We start from the raw sequence: 16686 nt of genomic DNA, 5'->3' as shown, positions 1-16686 counted from the left end.
TCATTTTTCAAACAGTAAAATGAGTTAGGAGCTTCACTTTATCTCTATCCCCCAAAATCACAAGCAAAATTAGCTCCACCTGTGTATGTGTTAAAATGTGTCTGTGAGTAATAAATACCTGTGCTACTGCTAGGTGACCTGGAAAACGTGAACTGTGTGGGTTCCTGAGGACCAAGTTTGAGAACCACTGTGCTAGATTAGATGTTGCACCGCCTTCTTTTAAGGCTTTGTGGTCGTGATGCTGTTGCCTCCGGAGTTCATTGATGGCAAATTGCTGTTGCATCTGGGCCTCCTCAATGGCCAGTTGCTGAATCCTGGTGGCTTCCTGTTGAGTCCTGATGTCTTCCTTCTGCACAAATGTAATCTGTAGCAAGGCCTTAACTAGGTCTTCCATGTTATCTCTTGGTGTAGGGGAAAAGCAGAATCTGGCTTCCCTAAGCGTCTGATGATGACACCACCATGAAGTTCTCAATATTTGTCTTTTTCCAAGAAAAATTTGGTGTTTTGTCACTAAATTTCAGGTTAGGGGTGTCATCTCCTGAGGGTGAATGACAGCAGTTCTCATGCAGCAGGCAATTAAAGCAGACCAGTACAGTGCCTTGGTACAAGTATCCGCAGCTAGTTTTATTTACCAGCATAAACAAAACCTAAAAATCCTATCCTGTACAGTTCTAACTAATGTTCCCCCTCTCCTGGTAGAAGGACCTAGTGTCCAACTCGCAAAAATACAGCAATTGAGTACAGCACTTGCATCAACCAGAAACTTTCTCTCTCAGCAGGCCTCTGCCTCTCACTACCTGAGGAGGGAAGCAGGCTAGACTAGATAAACTATGAGCAGGGGCATGTGGGTTTTACGTGCGCCACAGCCGCAATTAGGTCATCGTGCAATTCAGGATTCAGGCAATTAGATCAGGGTAAATTTACCTCTCCCTAATGCATAGCGTACAACATCAGGAGGCCACTGATCTTCAGATCACCCCCCCCCCCCCCCCTGCTGCTTATCTCTGCACTGGAGGGGGGGAGGGGGGAGAGAGAGAGATTCTACAACAGGCACATGTGCCCCAGAGAACCGTTCGCACGGCATTCTGAGGTGTAATTTTAGCAGTTATTTTGGTGACTTCTAAATCACTGCCGGGGGGCTGTGCAGCAGGCGGAAGTGTGCAGAACGGATTTTATCAGGGATGCTTCCATGTCGGCAAAAGTCCAGCTGGCTTCCAGATTGTGCCATGTAACTGGTTAAGGAGGGATGTAACTTTTTCAATGACGGAAACCACCCATTTTCTCTAATTATAATTATTATTCCTAGAGTTCTATAAATCCATATGGCTCTTAATACCAATTGTCTTCAATCTTTTTATTTATTAAAATAGTTGAAAGAGACTAATGTTATGACATGTATAAAAAAAAATTCTTATATGGGGCTATATCCTTATTTGATGTCGGCAATGTAATTATTGCCACCTCCTGTTCTGTTATCATTTTTTTTTTTCTTCTGTATGTCTATACAATTTATTGAAAGAGAATAAGAGTCAAAATAAAGAGCAGTCACAGAACCTGTACAACAAATTGTAAATAAAGCAGTGAACTCAGTGGAGAATGATTACCAACTGTCTTAAACCATTAAGGGGTAGATGTACTAAGCCGTGGCGGGAGTTAAAGTATCAACCAATTGCCTCCCTAAAGCTGGGTGTACACTGTACGATTTGTACCCAATGATGCAATCCATGATCCGGCAGTTGACATCCACGGTCTCCACACACGGAGCGATCCGGTGCCTGACCGCCCAATATGCCCGCCACCCCTCCACATAGACCTGCATGGGATCATTCATTGCTTCTCCAGATCTCTTATGCCTGCAGAAAGATTTGGAGGAGCGACGGACGACCCCACAGGAGCACGCAGTGGGCGATATCATGTCCACACACGGACTGATATAGCTGCGATATCGTTCCAATCCATCGGCCGCTATATCGCTCCGTGTGGGAGCCTTAACTGTAATTTTTCAGAAACTATCTATAAAATGACAGAAGCTGATCGGTTGGTTCTCGCTCGCTCTCTTGCGCTTTCTCTCTCCCCAAAGCTTGGTACATCTCCCCTTAGTAAAGGCTTCTATTGGACCCTGCATACTCTGACATCAGAGTATACATTCTCTTAATTATCAGTCTGTTATGTAATGGTTTGAGTATATAATTAAAATCCCTTAATTATATTCTATTAAAGATACCAGCAAGTTTTTACTCAGATTGTATCTCTAGATGGCCAAGAAGTACAAGTAAAGGCAAAAAGGTTTGTATTCATTTTTTTTTTTCTCTTTTCATTTTTAGGATCATGGGTCACCCTTTCAAGCAGTGCTAATTATTATAGTTATCTAGACTCTTGAAAGGTAAACCACAAAGTCCAAGTCATGTTTATGATGTCTACATGATTTAGTAGTACAGCAGAATTAGGTCTTTAAAGGGGTTGTGTTAGCTACTCAGAGCAGAAAAAAGAACATTCTGTACAGAACTGATCCCCCACTTACCCTTTTAATACTAAAGTATGGAGCATGTAGATCTTTTTAGGTCACCCTTTTCAGATCACCTCTTGTATGGGGACATATATTTGAGCCTGAAGTTTAACACCTATATGAATGCAGATGGCTACACAGAAGCAGTATTGATGATCAATGGACAATTTAGCATATAGCCGTAAACCTGTAACTAAATCTTTGCTCCAGGAGCTCTATAGTTTTCTCTTAATCGGATGCTGGCCATTCTGTGTCACCAGTGTTAAATTGGCAATAAATCTTTATGCAAGTATTGCTGATTGCTGTACCCCATGTTATTTATGATATTTTATACATGCTCACCACGATCCATGGAAAATAACCTACAGGGAGATTCAATTCTCTGCGATGGTCATGAATTGCCTTCCAGAATAGTTGGGGAAGGCACTTTGTGACCAGTATGCTAGCAAATTTTCCCGCACACCTTTATAGAGGTATGCAGGAAAGTTAGCTATTTTGGCCTAACGTCGCTAACCTATTTTATTGTGGGCAGCTGAATATCGCTGTGGCACTATGCAGAGAATTGTATCTGCCCCATAATCTCTACATGTACCTAAACTTTCACTCATATAGTTTTCTTCTGTAGACCGTGTAATATCTGCTTTAAGATGCATGTGTAACTTATTTGATGTGCAAGTAAACCTTCTCTTTTAATTTCATTAAATAGACCAAAACCATGCTGCTTCAATTGTGGCTCAGAGGAACATCAGCTGAGGGATTGCCCAAAAGTAAGACTGTTTACACAAATTGATATTTAGCTCTAAAGAAAGACTGGGCTGATAATGCAAAATTGAAGGGTTTCATAATTATTTTTGTCTACCTCAATATTGTTTGCAACGAAATGGTTTATTATGATGATCTGATTTGAAAGCATTTCAAAATGGCCATTTCAACAGCTGGCTGAGTCATTGTAGACAAGAGGATCACCTGTTTATAGCTAGCCTGTTGTGTGTCATATGGAATATCTAATTTTTCTGTAACCTTTTTAGAGTAAATCAACTGAATTGTATCAATGCAATGTGACACATCTAATACTCTAGATAATATAGAAGTTATCTTTCTGTCCAAATTAGCATGTGAGCTTAAAGAACCACATTCTAATATCACAGTCAAGGGTGATAAAAGCTAACAATTTTACCACACACCTTCTGAGACATGTTTGACATTATATATATATATATATATATATATATATATATATATATATATATATATATATATATATATATATATATATAATTAGTATATTTTATAGGTTTTTTTTTTTTTTTGTTTCATCTATGAATTTTGGGGCATAGAGTGCATAGATACACACTTGCTATTCCCTTTCTTAAGCTGGGTACACACGTAAAGATTTTCTGTCCAACCATCCAACTAGTTGATTGGTTGGAATGAAAATCTGGTAACGTATGGGAGTAACTGATGATCAGCAATTTGCTCCTAAATGCCAGAATACAGATGAAAATGGACGTTCAGACAAATTGTTAAATGTTTGATCTAAACAATTTGTTCAAACAACAGTTTTTGTCCATTTTCTGGCGTTTGGGAGCAAATTGCTGATTGTCATTTGCTTTTAATACGTTACCAGATTTTCATTCCAACCAATCAACTGGTTGGATGATTGGACCGAAAATCTTTAGGTGCGTACCCAGCTTTAGTCTTTTTATGTGCCTTCTGGCGCAGTGTGCTTGTACTTCTGGCTGTTTAATAATAGCCACTTTTATTTACAATTGTTTTGTTTCTTGCTACATTATCAACATGCCACAGCTGGGTGTGGAGGTGCATTGATTGGAACCGCCTGTTCCCAGCAAGGTTCTTGAGACAGCCCACACAGCAAAACACGTGTTGATGTTCGCAGTGTGTATCCCTGCTCCATGGTTTTCGTAAGCAGCCATTTAAATGGCAGGGGGAGAGGCTCTTATTTGTACCACAGATGGAAAGAGATGGTATTTTTACACTAAAATTTATCACACAGAATCTGATTAGTGAGGTATGCGCTCCGATCCATTTTCCTTCACCTGCTTAATATCTTGGATACTCTCCTCAGTCTGGCTTCTTATTGTGGGTCCTTATGGAGATCATGGGACCAAGATCATTTGGTAATTTCACGCCTCACAATAAGCAAAACTGATTCTTCCTGTGCATAAAATAATAGTTGTTATAACCAATTTAAACATCACAATTTCGAGCATTAACATCTTAGCTTGTTAATCTAAGCTTGAGCAATAAATAAAGAACATTTTTTGCCTCTATGTATTATATGACCCGATTGCTAAAATAGTACTACTTCAGATTAACAGGAATTTTACATGTATATTTAACTGATATTATGACACTTTCACTGTGAATATATAATAACAGACTTTTGTGCATATTGATTAACTACCATTATTTGTATCTGTTTTTCGGGTGAAACCATCTTTGCCATGGAGTTGGACTAATTGGCAAGAATTAGAAGTTGTGTGTTTTTTTTTGTTACTTAAAGAATGCAAGAACCATTTGCAAACTTAATCATAATGAATATGCCGCACTTATTATACTGTCTGATTCATGGACTTTTGTTCGCAGCCCCGCGTACAAAAATCCTCGATTCCTGGGCAAGATCAGGCCGCGTGGTGGGCGAGTTCCATTGCTGGTATTTTTACGCCTTTGCAACGGCAACTTTCCCCTAATTGAAATGACCCCCTTTTTTTTTTTTTTTTTACCTCTAATTGAATCTTGCCTCTTTTTCATATTCATTTATTTCTTAATAGTTTTAGAAAAAAACGGTTCCGGCATAGCTCGATTAAATTCAATGTAAGTTATGCTCTACAAGAAACCCATGTGTGTCTTCTAGAAACTATGTATGCAAAAGAGAAGAAGGAAGCTAGGAAATATTAGACTTGTGTAATAATCTTCCTATTGGGTGGGGGCTGTAGGTTATATTCACAATAGACCAATATATCGGGTATTAGAATTTATTCCTTTCCTATTACATATTATGGGGCTTATTGATGCTCTGATTTCATTCCCACCACGCTGTGCTCTCTGGCTTTGTACAAGAAATGCGGATGTCAGCCAAAGAGCACCTTGGATTCTCTTACATATTCATGGGAGGTCTTGTTTGATCCAAAACTGGTAACTCTTTTCCTGTGTGGTCTGGGAGATGATCTTATGTTTTGTTCCTCTCGTCACTGCGATGAGGCCAGAAGTCCTTTCTCTACTTCTATGGAGGGCTTCAAAGGGCTTTGGTGTTCAGCTCCCAAGCACTTTAATAGCATAACAGGCTGTGGTGGGATCCATCTGCTTGTTTTCTGCAATCAGTAGGTTCAATTCCACCACACACACACCTGCATGAGAGAAATTATAAATTGGGGATACATCATAGATCTACTGAAATTCCTATTCAGATGCTTTATTGCCAAAAGTCTTGGAGACAAGTGTTTGCTGTTAAAGTAAGCAATTTAGGGCCTGATTCACTACGGATCGCTATTGCGATCGCAGCTGCAATTATGCATGCAGGTATGCTGTGAAAATATGCTTGTCTTCAATCATAAAGCCAGCATAGAGACGTCCATTACCGCTTTTGCACATCCGTAATACCTTGCAATCCTGCATATACATCGAGTAATATCTGCCCCTCACGCACAATTACAACAAGTCTGCCCTTACTCAGAAATTGCTAACCTCGTTGCACGCAGTACTCAAGCTGCATATGCCGTCGAAGTGGCTAATTTATGCACGCCCATGTAATGGCGTTCAAACGGACAGGCACGCCGGTGTTTATCCTACCACTCCCCCGTCACCACCCCCAAATGCTGACCTCCTGTTTCTTGATCTGCGATTACTTTTTATATGCGTAGGTGATCGCAATGCCAACTCACGCGCATGCACAGTACGCACCATCGGTTTATCTGCGTACGCTGTTGTAGTTGTGATCCGTGATCAATCAGGCCCTCAGTCTCTTACTTCGGCTGAAGTAATTTTTACAGCCCTGGAACATCAGAAAGGATTAATTTTTTTTTCCCCCCAATCTGTTCCTGGTGAAAGTGGCCGGTGAGGAGAAGTATAGCGTGGCTTGCACCCATACTTTCCGGGCGGGGACCCGCGTCTGAGGGGGCGGAGCTTAAGCTGGCATACCTTTATAGAAACACCGCCCTCTCACTTGGCGTGCTCTGCACTGTACGGCTCCATTTTATAGAGACACTGGTGCTGCTGGGTTGCCGCAGTCACGGGGGAGCTATTCCAAAGGTTACGTTTGTTAGCCCCCCATAAGGTGGGTGCTTACTGTGACCTGCTCTTCTCCTTCTATCCCTGTCTCCCATTTTGTCCTGTACTTCTGACGTGTGTGTGTGTGTGTGTGTGTGTGTGTGGCTGGCTGGCTGGCTGGCTGTATGTGAATATGGCGGCAAGAGAGAAAACACCACAAGATATTTGCTTGCTCTAAATGCAAGAAGAAATGCACACGTGATACATGTGATAAACAACAGTCTCTTTCTCTGCAGGTTGTGCATATGCTTCCATCTTGGATGCAATCTTTTACTGGTGCTATGGCGGATCGAACTTCTGACTTAGCCGCCTCCAGAAGGGAAAGGGAATCTGCTCGGTCAGGACCCAACCCCCTTTGGTAACCAATGAATGTGCACAAGGCTTATCCCGTTTGGTAGACTGTTTAATACCTTTTCAGTAAGATAACTAAATCCACTGTTACCTTTCTAGTCTCCCTGAAATTGTACAAACAGATGGCGGCCGCCTGGAAACATCCAGATCGGAAGTTTCAACTTCCACGCCGTTTTCTGTGTGTCTATCCTTTTCCTCTAGATAATCGGAGTAGATGGGCAAGCTCCTCCGCAGGTGGACTCTTCATGAAGTCTCTCGCCTTTCTAAGACGGCTACCCTCCCAGTACCAGGCACTACGACCTTGAAGGACGGATCAAATCGCAAGATAGAAGTCACTCTCAAGACAATCTACGTAGCTGCAGGGACTCTACTTAGACCGGCCCTTGTTGGCTCTTGAGTCAACAAGGTGGTGGAAAAGTGGGCTGAACAGCTTGCGGAAGGTCTGTGATCTATTGCGCCTAGATCGGAACTCGTCACCCTAGCGGAGCATATACAGAAATCTGCTGTATACCTGGGAGAAGCTTCGCGTGATATTGGACAGGTAGGCTCTACTATCTCTGCCTCTGCTGTGGTGGCTCGTCGAGCCCTGTGGTTGCACTCCTGGCAGGCGGATGCGGAATCCAAATGTGCAGTTGAAGGGCTTCCGTTTACGGGTGATATTCTATTTGGTCCCGAATTAGACAAATGGATCTCTCTAGCCACGGGTGGTAAAAGCACCTTTTTGTCTTCAACTCCATCCCCACGCCGACCCTTTTAAAGGGCCTTCCTTACATTCCTCCGCTAAATTCCAGGGCAGACCCAGTCCGCTACCAGAGGAGGTCTTGCTAGAGGACGCCAAGTTGCCAGCTCTCGTCGTCCTGAACCCAAACCTGCCGACAAGCCTGTCGCATGACTGGCTCTTGTCCCACCTAGGGGACTCAGTGGGTGCTCAGCTTCTGGGGTTTGCAGAGGTCTGGGCCAAGATGTCTTCGGATTCCTGGGTTCACATTTGGTCAGTCAAGGCTACAAGATCGACTTCGCTTTTTCTCCTCCGGTTCGGTTTTTTACCACAGGTCTTCCTTTTAACCCTGAAAAAAGTTTGATCCTTCAGCAGGCAATCGACAGACTTTTGGCTTCAGAGATCCTGGTTCCAGTTCCAACTTCTCAAAGGAACCAGGGGTTCAACTCAAATCTTTTCGTAGTTCCCAAGCCAGATGGTTCGGTCCGTCCCGTCTTAAACCTAAAATCCTTTAACCTGTATTATCACAGATTCAAGATTGAATCCCTCCAGTCAGTGATTGCGGGATTGGAAGAGGCAGAATATCTAGTCTCATTGGATATCAAGGATGCGTATCTTCACATCCCCATTTGAAAGCCGCATCAAGCAGTTCTTCGCTTTGAAATTCTGGAGTCCCATTACCAGTTTCAGGCCCTGCCTTTTGGCCTATCATCGGCTCCAGGGTCTTCACCAAGGTGATGGCGGTGGTGATTGCCAATCTTTGCTCACTTGGAGTCAACATTGTCCCATATTTGGACGACCCTCTCATCAAAGCATCGTCGAGGGAAAGTCTGTTGGAACATGTAGCCTTGACATACCGGTTCCTCATTCAACCCTGCTGGATCATCAATTTCCAGAATCTCAGTTGATACTATCTCAACTGCTTCAGTTTCTGGGGATGATCCTGGACACAGTGTTACTGCAAATTTTCCTTCCTGATCCCCCAACTTTGGTGGCTCCAGACGGATCACCTACTGGTAGGACGTCGATTTGGCATTTGGAACTGGGTTCTGCTGACCACGGATGTCAGTCTCCAGTTGGGGGGGCAGTGACCTTGAACAACAGTTCCAGGGCTGCTGGACATGGCAGGAGTCTCTCCTGACAATCAACGTCCTGGAACTTAGAGCAGTCTATTACGCTCTCATTGCAGCAGCTCCTCTGTTATTTGTATCGAAACGGACAACGCCACAGCTGTGGCATACATCAATCGCCAGGGAGGGACTAGCAGTCTGGCCATGCGAGAGGCAAGACACATTCTCAGGTGGGCAGAAAGACACGTCCCGGCCATCTCGGCGGTATTCATTCCGGGAGTAGACAATTGGGAAGCAGATTATCTCAGTCGGCAGGATCTTCATCCGAGGGAATGGGCTCTCCATCCCGAAGTCTTTTGGCGCCTGGTCTTCCGTTGGGGCATTCCACAGAAAGATCTCATGGCCTCCAGGAACAATCATCAATTACCTCTGTATTGCTCCATGACAAGAGATCCCAAGTAAGTAGGAGAGGACGCGCTGTCTCTACCCTGGCCATATGATATGGTGTATCTGTTTCCTCCTTTCCCTATGATTCCACGGGTGCTCAAGCACATCAAACTCGAATTGGTGGCTCCGGATTGGCCTCGCCGAGCTTTGTACTTGGATCTTCTCTCCCTCCTGGCTGACTATCTTTGGCATCTTCCCCTTCGCTTAGACCATCTGCAGCAGGGCCCTTTCGTTCACCCCGATTTTAAGTCGTCTTCATTTGACGGCGTGGTGGTTGAAACCACCATTTTAAGAAGTCGGGGCATTCCGAAAAAGGTGATTCCGACCATGCTTCGAGCTCGTAAGCCGGTCATCTCAGCGCATTAGGATTTGGAAATCTTATGTGTCCGTGTGAGTTGCGTGGTTCCTCCACTCCCTCTATCCATTTACCTCATCTCCTTTTTCTCTGAGGCATGGATGCGGAGTGCAGGTTTCTGCACTGTTTTCTTTCAGCTGGCGCTGCTTCCCGAGGTCCAGACTTTTCTCCAGGGAGTTATCCGTGTACAACCCTCTCCCAGCCCCCCAACACACACACTTTGTTCCACCTACATCCCCATGGGATCTTAATCCTTTTCTTTCATTTCTTCAGTACTTGCTCTTTGTACATTTTTGGCTGACATTGAATTAAAATGCCTTACCTGGAAACTGATTTTGTTGTTGGCGCTTTCTTCTGCTAGGAGAGTTTCGGAATTGGGCGCCCTTTCTTGCAGGACTCCCTACTTGGTTTTTCATGAAGATCGAGCGGTACTATGTACCTGCCCATCCTTCTTACCTAAGGTGGTGTCAGCTTTTCACATAAATCAACCTATTGTGATTCCGACATTGAAGGATTCGTCAGGAGCTTCGGACCTTCTGGATGTGGTGCGGGTTCTACGGATTTATGTATCTCCCACTGAGGGGATCCGTAAGACTGATGCTCTTTTTGTCCTATTTGATGCCGGCCAAGCGGGGTTGGCCGGCATCCAAGCAGTCCTTAGCAAGATGGATCCGACTGACTATCCGTAAGGCTTATTTGGCTCGTTATTTGCCCCCGCCCGTTTCCATTTCGGCGCAGTCTACGCACTCAGTAGGCACTTGGGCAGCGCGTCAGGGGGCCTCCGCTTCTCAACTTTGTAGAGCGGCTATTTGGTCCTCACTTCATAACTTTTGTTAGGTTTTACAGGTTTGATACCTTTTGCGGCCTCGGAAGCTAGTTTTGGCCGTAGGGTGTTAAACTCTCACAGCACTCTCCCTCTCATGAGGGGAGCTTTGTGACGTCCCCAGTGTTGTAACTCCGGTATCCCCTAGTGGACGAAGGCGAAAACAGGATTTTGGTACTTTCGGTAGATCTGTTTCTCCGATTCCACAGGGGACACTGGATGCCCTCCCAGCTTGAGGTTGTTGATGTGTTTTTTTTTACCTGACCACACAAAGGAGCCACATACTGACTGAACTTCGAAGATAAGAGGTCGGTACTACAATTGGGAGTGTTTGAAATAGGTACAGTAACCTAGATAGAATGGTCATCTTGACTGCATTAACACAACCTGTTCATGAGACGCAGAGTGGAGCCCATCTGAACAGATCCTGTTTAATTACAGTAGAGGGATATAGTTAGCCTGAAACAAGTGTCATATTGCTTAGTAACAGTAATCCCTAGATATTTGAAGGATTTAGGTTGCCAAGTGTATTCAAAGTTACTCTAAAAGCTTCTGTGATGGAGGAGGGAGGTTAAATGCCAAAGCCTCCGATTTGGTGATATTTACTTTATGCCATGGGTAATTACCATAAGCGTTTTATTCAGCCTTTAGATTGGGAAGCGGAGTCATAGGTAATGTCATAGTAAGCAGTAAATCATCTGCAAACAAAGATATTTTGTATTGTGATCTTCGCACAGACACCCCTTTAATATCAGGGTTATTCCGAATTTTAGCCGCAAGAGGTTCTGTACTCGGGGCATAGAGCAAAGGCGAAAGTGGACATCCTTGTCTTGTACTGTTACCCAAAGTGAAAAATGGTGAGGATAGGCCATTAGTTGATACTATAGCTGATTGTTTACAGTGTAGAACCTTAATGGCCGACAAAAAACTACCACAAAAGCCATACGTTTGTAGAGCTTGAAACATAAAATGCCAAGATAACCTATCAAAAGGCCTTCTCTACATCTAGTGACAAGACTATGGCAGGTATTTTTAATTTATATAGGAGATCAAATTGATCGCCCGTCTAGCGTTGTCCAGAGCCTGTCTTTTAGGAACAAAACCGAGTTGATCAGCCTCAATTAACTGTAATAAGTGCAAGTTCAGTCTATTAGTCAGAATCTTTGCGAACCATTTAATATCGGCGTTTAACAAAGATATTGGCCTGTAGTTAGTCCGACAAGTGGGATCCTTCTGGGATTTGGGAAGTACTATAATAATGGATTTGAGAGAGTCGGGATGAAAATGTTCCCCTTCCAATATCCTATTATAAACTGCAATCAGGTGAGGCGAAAGCAATGCAGAGAATGACTTATAATATTATGATACACTGAAGGCAAGCCATCAGGGCCAGGAGCCTTAGAGGATTTCTGTGATTTCAGAGCTAATTCCAACTCCTCACCGATGATGGGCGAATTCAAGTCTGCTTTAGCGGTGTCACAAAGTTTAGGAAGTCTACATGAATCAAGATGCTCCTGCGCGATCAAAGAGGGAGGGAGCAATGCTTGTTGGGGACCTTGAAGGTTGTATAATGTCTTATAATAATCATAAAAAGAGCAATTAATATCTACAGGATCATAGGTATGAAACCTGATGGTTTCAAACAGCTGCTATAGTTTGAGAATCTCTTTTGGCCTTCAACTGCGATGCCAACAGACTATCAGATTTGTTGCCTTTTTTCATAAAATTTTTGATTTGCCCACCTTAATGATTTCTCTGTCTGCTCAGCCAGTACAGATTGCAGCTCACCTCTGACACTTTTTGCAGTTGCCTGACAACGAAGGGGAGTTGGAATGCGTGTGGGAGTGTTCCAGCGGCTCTAGTTGTACAGTTAAATCATTAATATGAGTACAGTTGGTGTTACACACGTGCACTTAATGAATGTTTGGGTTAGACCTGATATGAGACACAAGTGGCCCAATCACCAGGATGAAAATGAGAAGGTCCCATTCCGAAACTTTTTAACCAATTTAAGCACCCATGGAAACATTGCTACCAGATGGAAGAGGTAGATTAGATGGAAGCTCCAAGGAACATGGTTTCTTTCTACTTGAAATGTACATGGATTCCTTGTCCTGGAGGAGAAGTGTTCCCCCGTGTGGGTCAACAGATGCCTGAGGAGTCCACAATTTGCTTAAAGACTACCGGACGAAAGAACCATTCACCTGGGTAAAGGGTTTGTCTACTTAGGAACCCGCATCCCAGTTTTCTACTATTAGATGAAAAATGCTATAACAAATGTTTTGGTCCCTGATCTCAGGACCCTGCTAGCTTTTCTGGCATTGTCCGATTGGATCTCGATGGCCTTTCCTCACAAGGCAAACCCTCTGAGCTCCAGCACTTTTATTTTGAGCTCTGACTAGGAGTCCATAGAGTTGGAAACTTACCCAAGAGTGACACCATCCCCAACCATGAAGGATGGCATCCAAATTGTCAAAAACTAGATGGAGAATTGGAAACCCTTTCAATGTTTTTATCTCACCACCAGCAGGGCAGTAGATAAAGGTTTAGACTGAAAACCTGTCTGATCAAAAGATGGTGAGAATTATTCCAGATCAAGCTAAATTTCAAAATGGAAAATGCTTGAATGGACTGGTTCAAATTGCACCACCTTGAATGTGGACATATCTCGTAGAAACTACATGCAAAAGGTAACAGCACACAGAAAGGTGTCTAACGGACTTCAAGCAAGGGGATTTTGTGCTCTGGTTTCAAACAGACGTTCACAAAGATCATCCGTTGGGAGCTCTTGTAATTGATCTGTGCTGTGAGAAAATGATCCTGCAGCAAACCTTTGATCAGCAGATCATCAAAGATAAGGGAGGACAGTTGCCCTGCTGGATATGCAAAAGGTAGTCATCACTGCGATACTATTTTGTGAACAACCTGGCATGCAGCCATTCCAAAAGTTAGGAAGTGAACAGCAAACCTGGTGTCCCTCCAAAATTGGAACATGCAAGTATCAACACCATCAACTGTTGATGAATGACCAAAAAGAATGAATGTTTAGTGATTTTATATTCACAATAAGTTAAAAACAGGATTTTGGTACTTACCAGTAAATCTGTTTACCAGTTGATAGATACTTTTCCGCAACACAATTGAGCCATATTACATCATGGCATACGGAGCAGGGGAGTAGGAAATGGGTATAACTTGAAAATGAACTGGTGGGCACCCATCCTGCTAGTTGGCTTCATTGACTACCCCCTAATTTGAGACCAGCCTCTGTTCAAGAAGCTCCTTGTGTAAGAGCTGTCCTACAGGTTTGGGACAAATTGAATAAACACCTACAACTGGCACCATATCCACCCCCCCTCACTCCACTATGGCGCCATCCTCACTTCAAATTGGGGTGTGTACTCTTATATGCATCCTTGGATATCAGCTGGGTTAGCTAGATTTATGCACATTTTAAGGGATTTTGCCCCCCCAAAATTTTATAGATCTGAGTGAAAAATATGGTTTACCTCCTAATTTTCAATTTACATATTTACAAATTGCAGTTTCGTTCGCTCACTTAGCAAACCTCCATACTACGACAACCTACCACATTCGAGCGCAAATGTATTTGCAACCCTGGCAGCAAGGGATCAATATCTATTTTGTATTCGATGTTAGCCCCCTCATCCCTTGAATTTAGGGAACAATTTGAACAGACCTGGGAACGAGACCTAGGGATTAGTTTAGAGGAAGCTGACTGGGCAGATATTAGGCGTTGAGTGGCTAAATCCTCCATTAACACTAATAATAAGGAAAATTCCTTCAAAGTCTATTCTCGCTGGTACATGGTTTCTGCAAAACTACATCAGATTTTTCCAGGGTCTTCGGACCTATGTTGGAGACAATGTGGCCAAATAGGTTCCTATTTCCATGTGTGATGGGACTGCCCTACGATTTCCAAATATTGGGAGGAAATCACATCTTTGTTGTCCAAGGTGCTCAGTGTTTCTCCCCCTAGAGACCCTCTACATATGCTTTTATGTAAACCCACTGGCTCCCCCTCTAAGCCCCAGAATAAACTTTGGCCATATTTCTTTAACGCTGCTAAACTGTTGATCGCCGCAAACTGAAGCCCCGGCAATAGCCTCATTGATGAATAGAATTTGGTACTTGGCTTCTGTGGAATGCATCACTGCACTCCTTCATGATTTAAAGTGTCCTGGCTTGCTGGTAGTCAAAGGTTCCCCTGTAGCATGTAGTCCATTTTAGTGTGTGTGTGTGTGTGTGTGTGATCTATATTCCCTACCACATGCCCACTATGGTGAATTTTTGAGGGGAGCCAATTAACCTACCAGTATATTTTTTAGAGTGTGTGTATGTATATATATATATTATTATTATCCTTTATTTATATGGCGCCACAAGTGTTCCGCAGCGCCTTACATAGTACATAGAACTAATAAGTGAACAAGAAACAAGTAACTTACAGTACATTACAGTGCAGGACAAGGACACAACTTATATACATTGCTGAAATAGTGATTAAAGCCCTCACAATAAGCTGCCGGGAGTTGGCGGTCCCGTGTTGGTGCCCTAATGGGGAGTAGAGAGTAGAAGAAAATGTAAAGAGAAGCACATGAGGGAAGAGGTCCCTGCTCATGAGAGCTTACATTCTAAGGGGAGGGGCAGACAGACAGGCGTGACACAGAAGGGGAAGATAGGAAGGAAAGAGCATGAGGTGGGTTAGGATGAGTGCTGGAAGGCCTTGATGAAGTAGTGGGTCTTGAGAGCCCGTTTGAAGATTTGTGGAGAGTCTGAGAGGGAGAGCATTCCAAAGGTAGGGAGCAGCACGGGCAAAATCTCGGATGCGGGAGTGGGAGGAAGTAATCAGTTGGCAAGAGAGGCGGCATGCATTAGTTGAGCGAAGTGGGCGGGCGGGAGTGTGAAGGGAGAGAAGGTCAGAAATGTATGCGGGAGAGGATTTGGTGAGGGCTTTGTAGGTGAATGTAAGAACCTTGAATTGGCATCTGAAGGGGAAGGGGAGCCAGTGTAGGGCTTGAAGGAGAGGAAGCAGATATAGAACGTCTGGAGAGGAAGATGAGCCGAGCAGCAGCATTGAGAACAGATTGTAGTGGAGAGAGGTGAGAGACTGGGAGGCCAGCTAGGAGAAGGTTACAGTAGTCCAATCTGGATATGACCAGTGAGTGGATGAGGGTTTTAGTGGCATCCTGGGTGAGGAAGGGTCTAATCCTGGAGATATTTTTTAGGTGAAAACGGCAGGACTGCGAGAGGTGCTGAATGTGCGGTTTAAAGGAGAGGGAGGAGTCTAGGATAACTCCAAGACAGCGCACTTTGGGGCTAGAGGAGATAGTTGTGCCATCAATAGATAAAGAAATTGTGGAAAGTGATGTAGTGGAAGAGGGTGGGAAGATGATCAGCTCAGTCTTAGACATGTTAAGTTTAAGAAAGCGCTGGGACATCCACGAAGAGACAGCAGAGAGACAGTTGGAGATACGGGTAAGGAGCTCAGGGGTGAGCTCAGGGGTGGAAAGTTAAATTTGAGTATCATCTGCATAGAGATGATATTGGAGGTCAAAGGAGTTAATGAGTTCACCTAAAGAGGATGTATATAGGGAGAAAATGAGAGGTCCAAGAACAGAACCTTGGGGAACTCCTACCTTTAGTGGAAGTGGAGGGGAAGAGGAGTCATGAGAGGACACAGCGAAGGAACGATCAGAGAGGTAGGAGGAAAGCCAGGAGAGGGCAGTGTCACATAAACCGAGAGAGTAAAGGATTTGCAGGAGGAGAGGGTGGTCTACAGTGTCAAATGCAGCAGAGAGGTCAAGGAGAATGAGCAGAGAGTAGTGGCCCTTGGATTTGGCAGCAAGGAGGTCGTTGCTGACTTTCGTGAGGGCCATTTCCGTGGAGTGGAGAGATCGGAAGCCAGATTGAAATGAGTCAAGGAGGGAGTGGGATGAAAGAAAGGTGGTAAGGCGGTTGTAGACAATACGCTCAAGGAGTTTGGAAGCAAAAGGGAGAAGAGAGATGGGTCGATAGTTTGAAAGTTTGTTAGGATCAAGGGTAGGTTTTTTAAGAATGGGGGAGACAAGAGCATGTTTGAATGCAGAAGGGACAGTGCCAGATGAT

The 16686-nt window shown here is 43.8% G+C and overlaps 1 protein-coding gene across 1 annotated transcript in view; it reads left to right on the top strand.

The window, feature by feature from the left end:
- ZCCHC8 (zinc finger CCHC-type containing 8) overlaps window positions 1–16686 on the top strand; it is a 53792-nt gene that overhangs the window by 26114 nt on the left and 10992 nt on the right. The window contains exons 7-8 of the mRNA XM_088449084.1: window positions 2221–2286; window positions 3213–3273. Of these exons, the coding sequence (XP_088305210.1) occupies window positions 2221–2286; window positions 3213–3273 (127 nt within the window). The remainder of the gene's footprint in view (window positions 1–2220; window positions 2287–3212; window positions 3274–16686) is intronic.

This window comes from Taudactylus pleione, unplaced genomic scaffold (assembly GCF_031769625.1).
Source record: "Taudactylus pleione unplaced genomic scaffold, aTauple2 ptg000479l, whole genome shotgun sequence".
Taxonomy (NCBI): Eukaryota; Metazoa; Chordata; class Amphibia; order Anura; family Myobatrachidae; genus Taudactylus; species Taudactylus pleione.
This window is presented reverse-complemented; position numbering and strand designations above follow the sequence as displayed.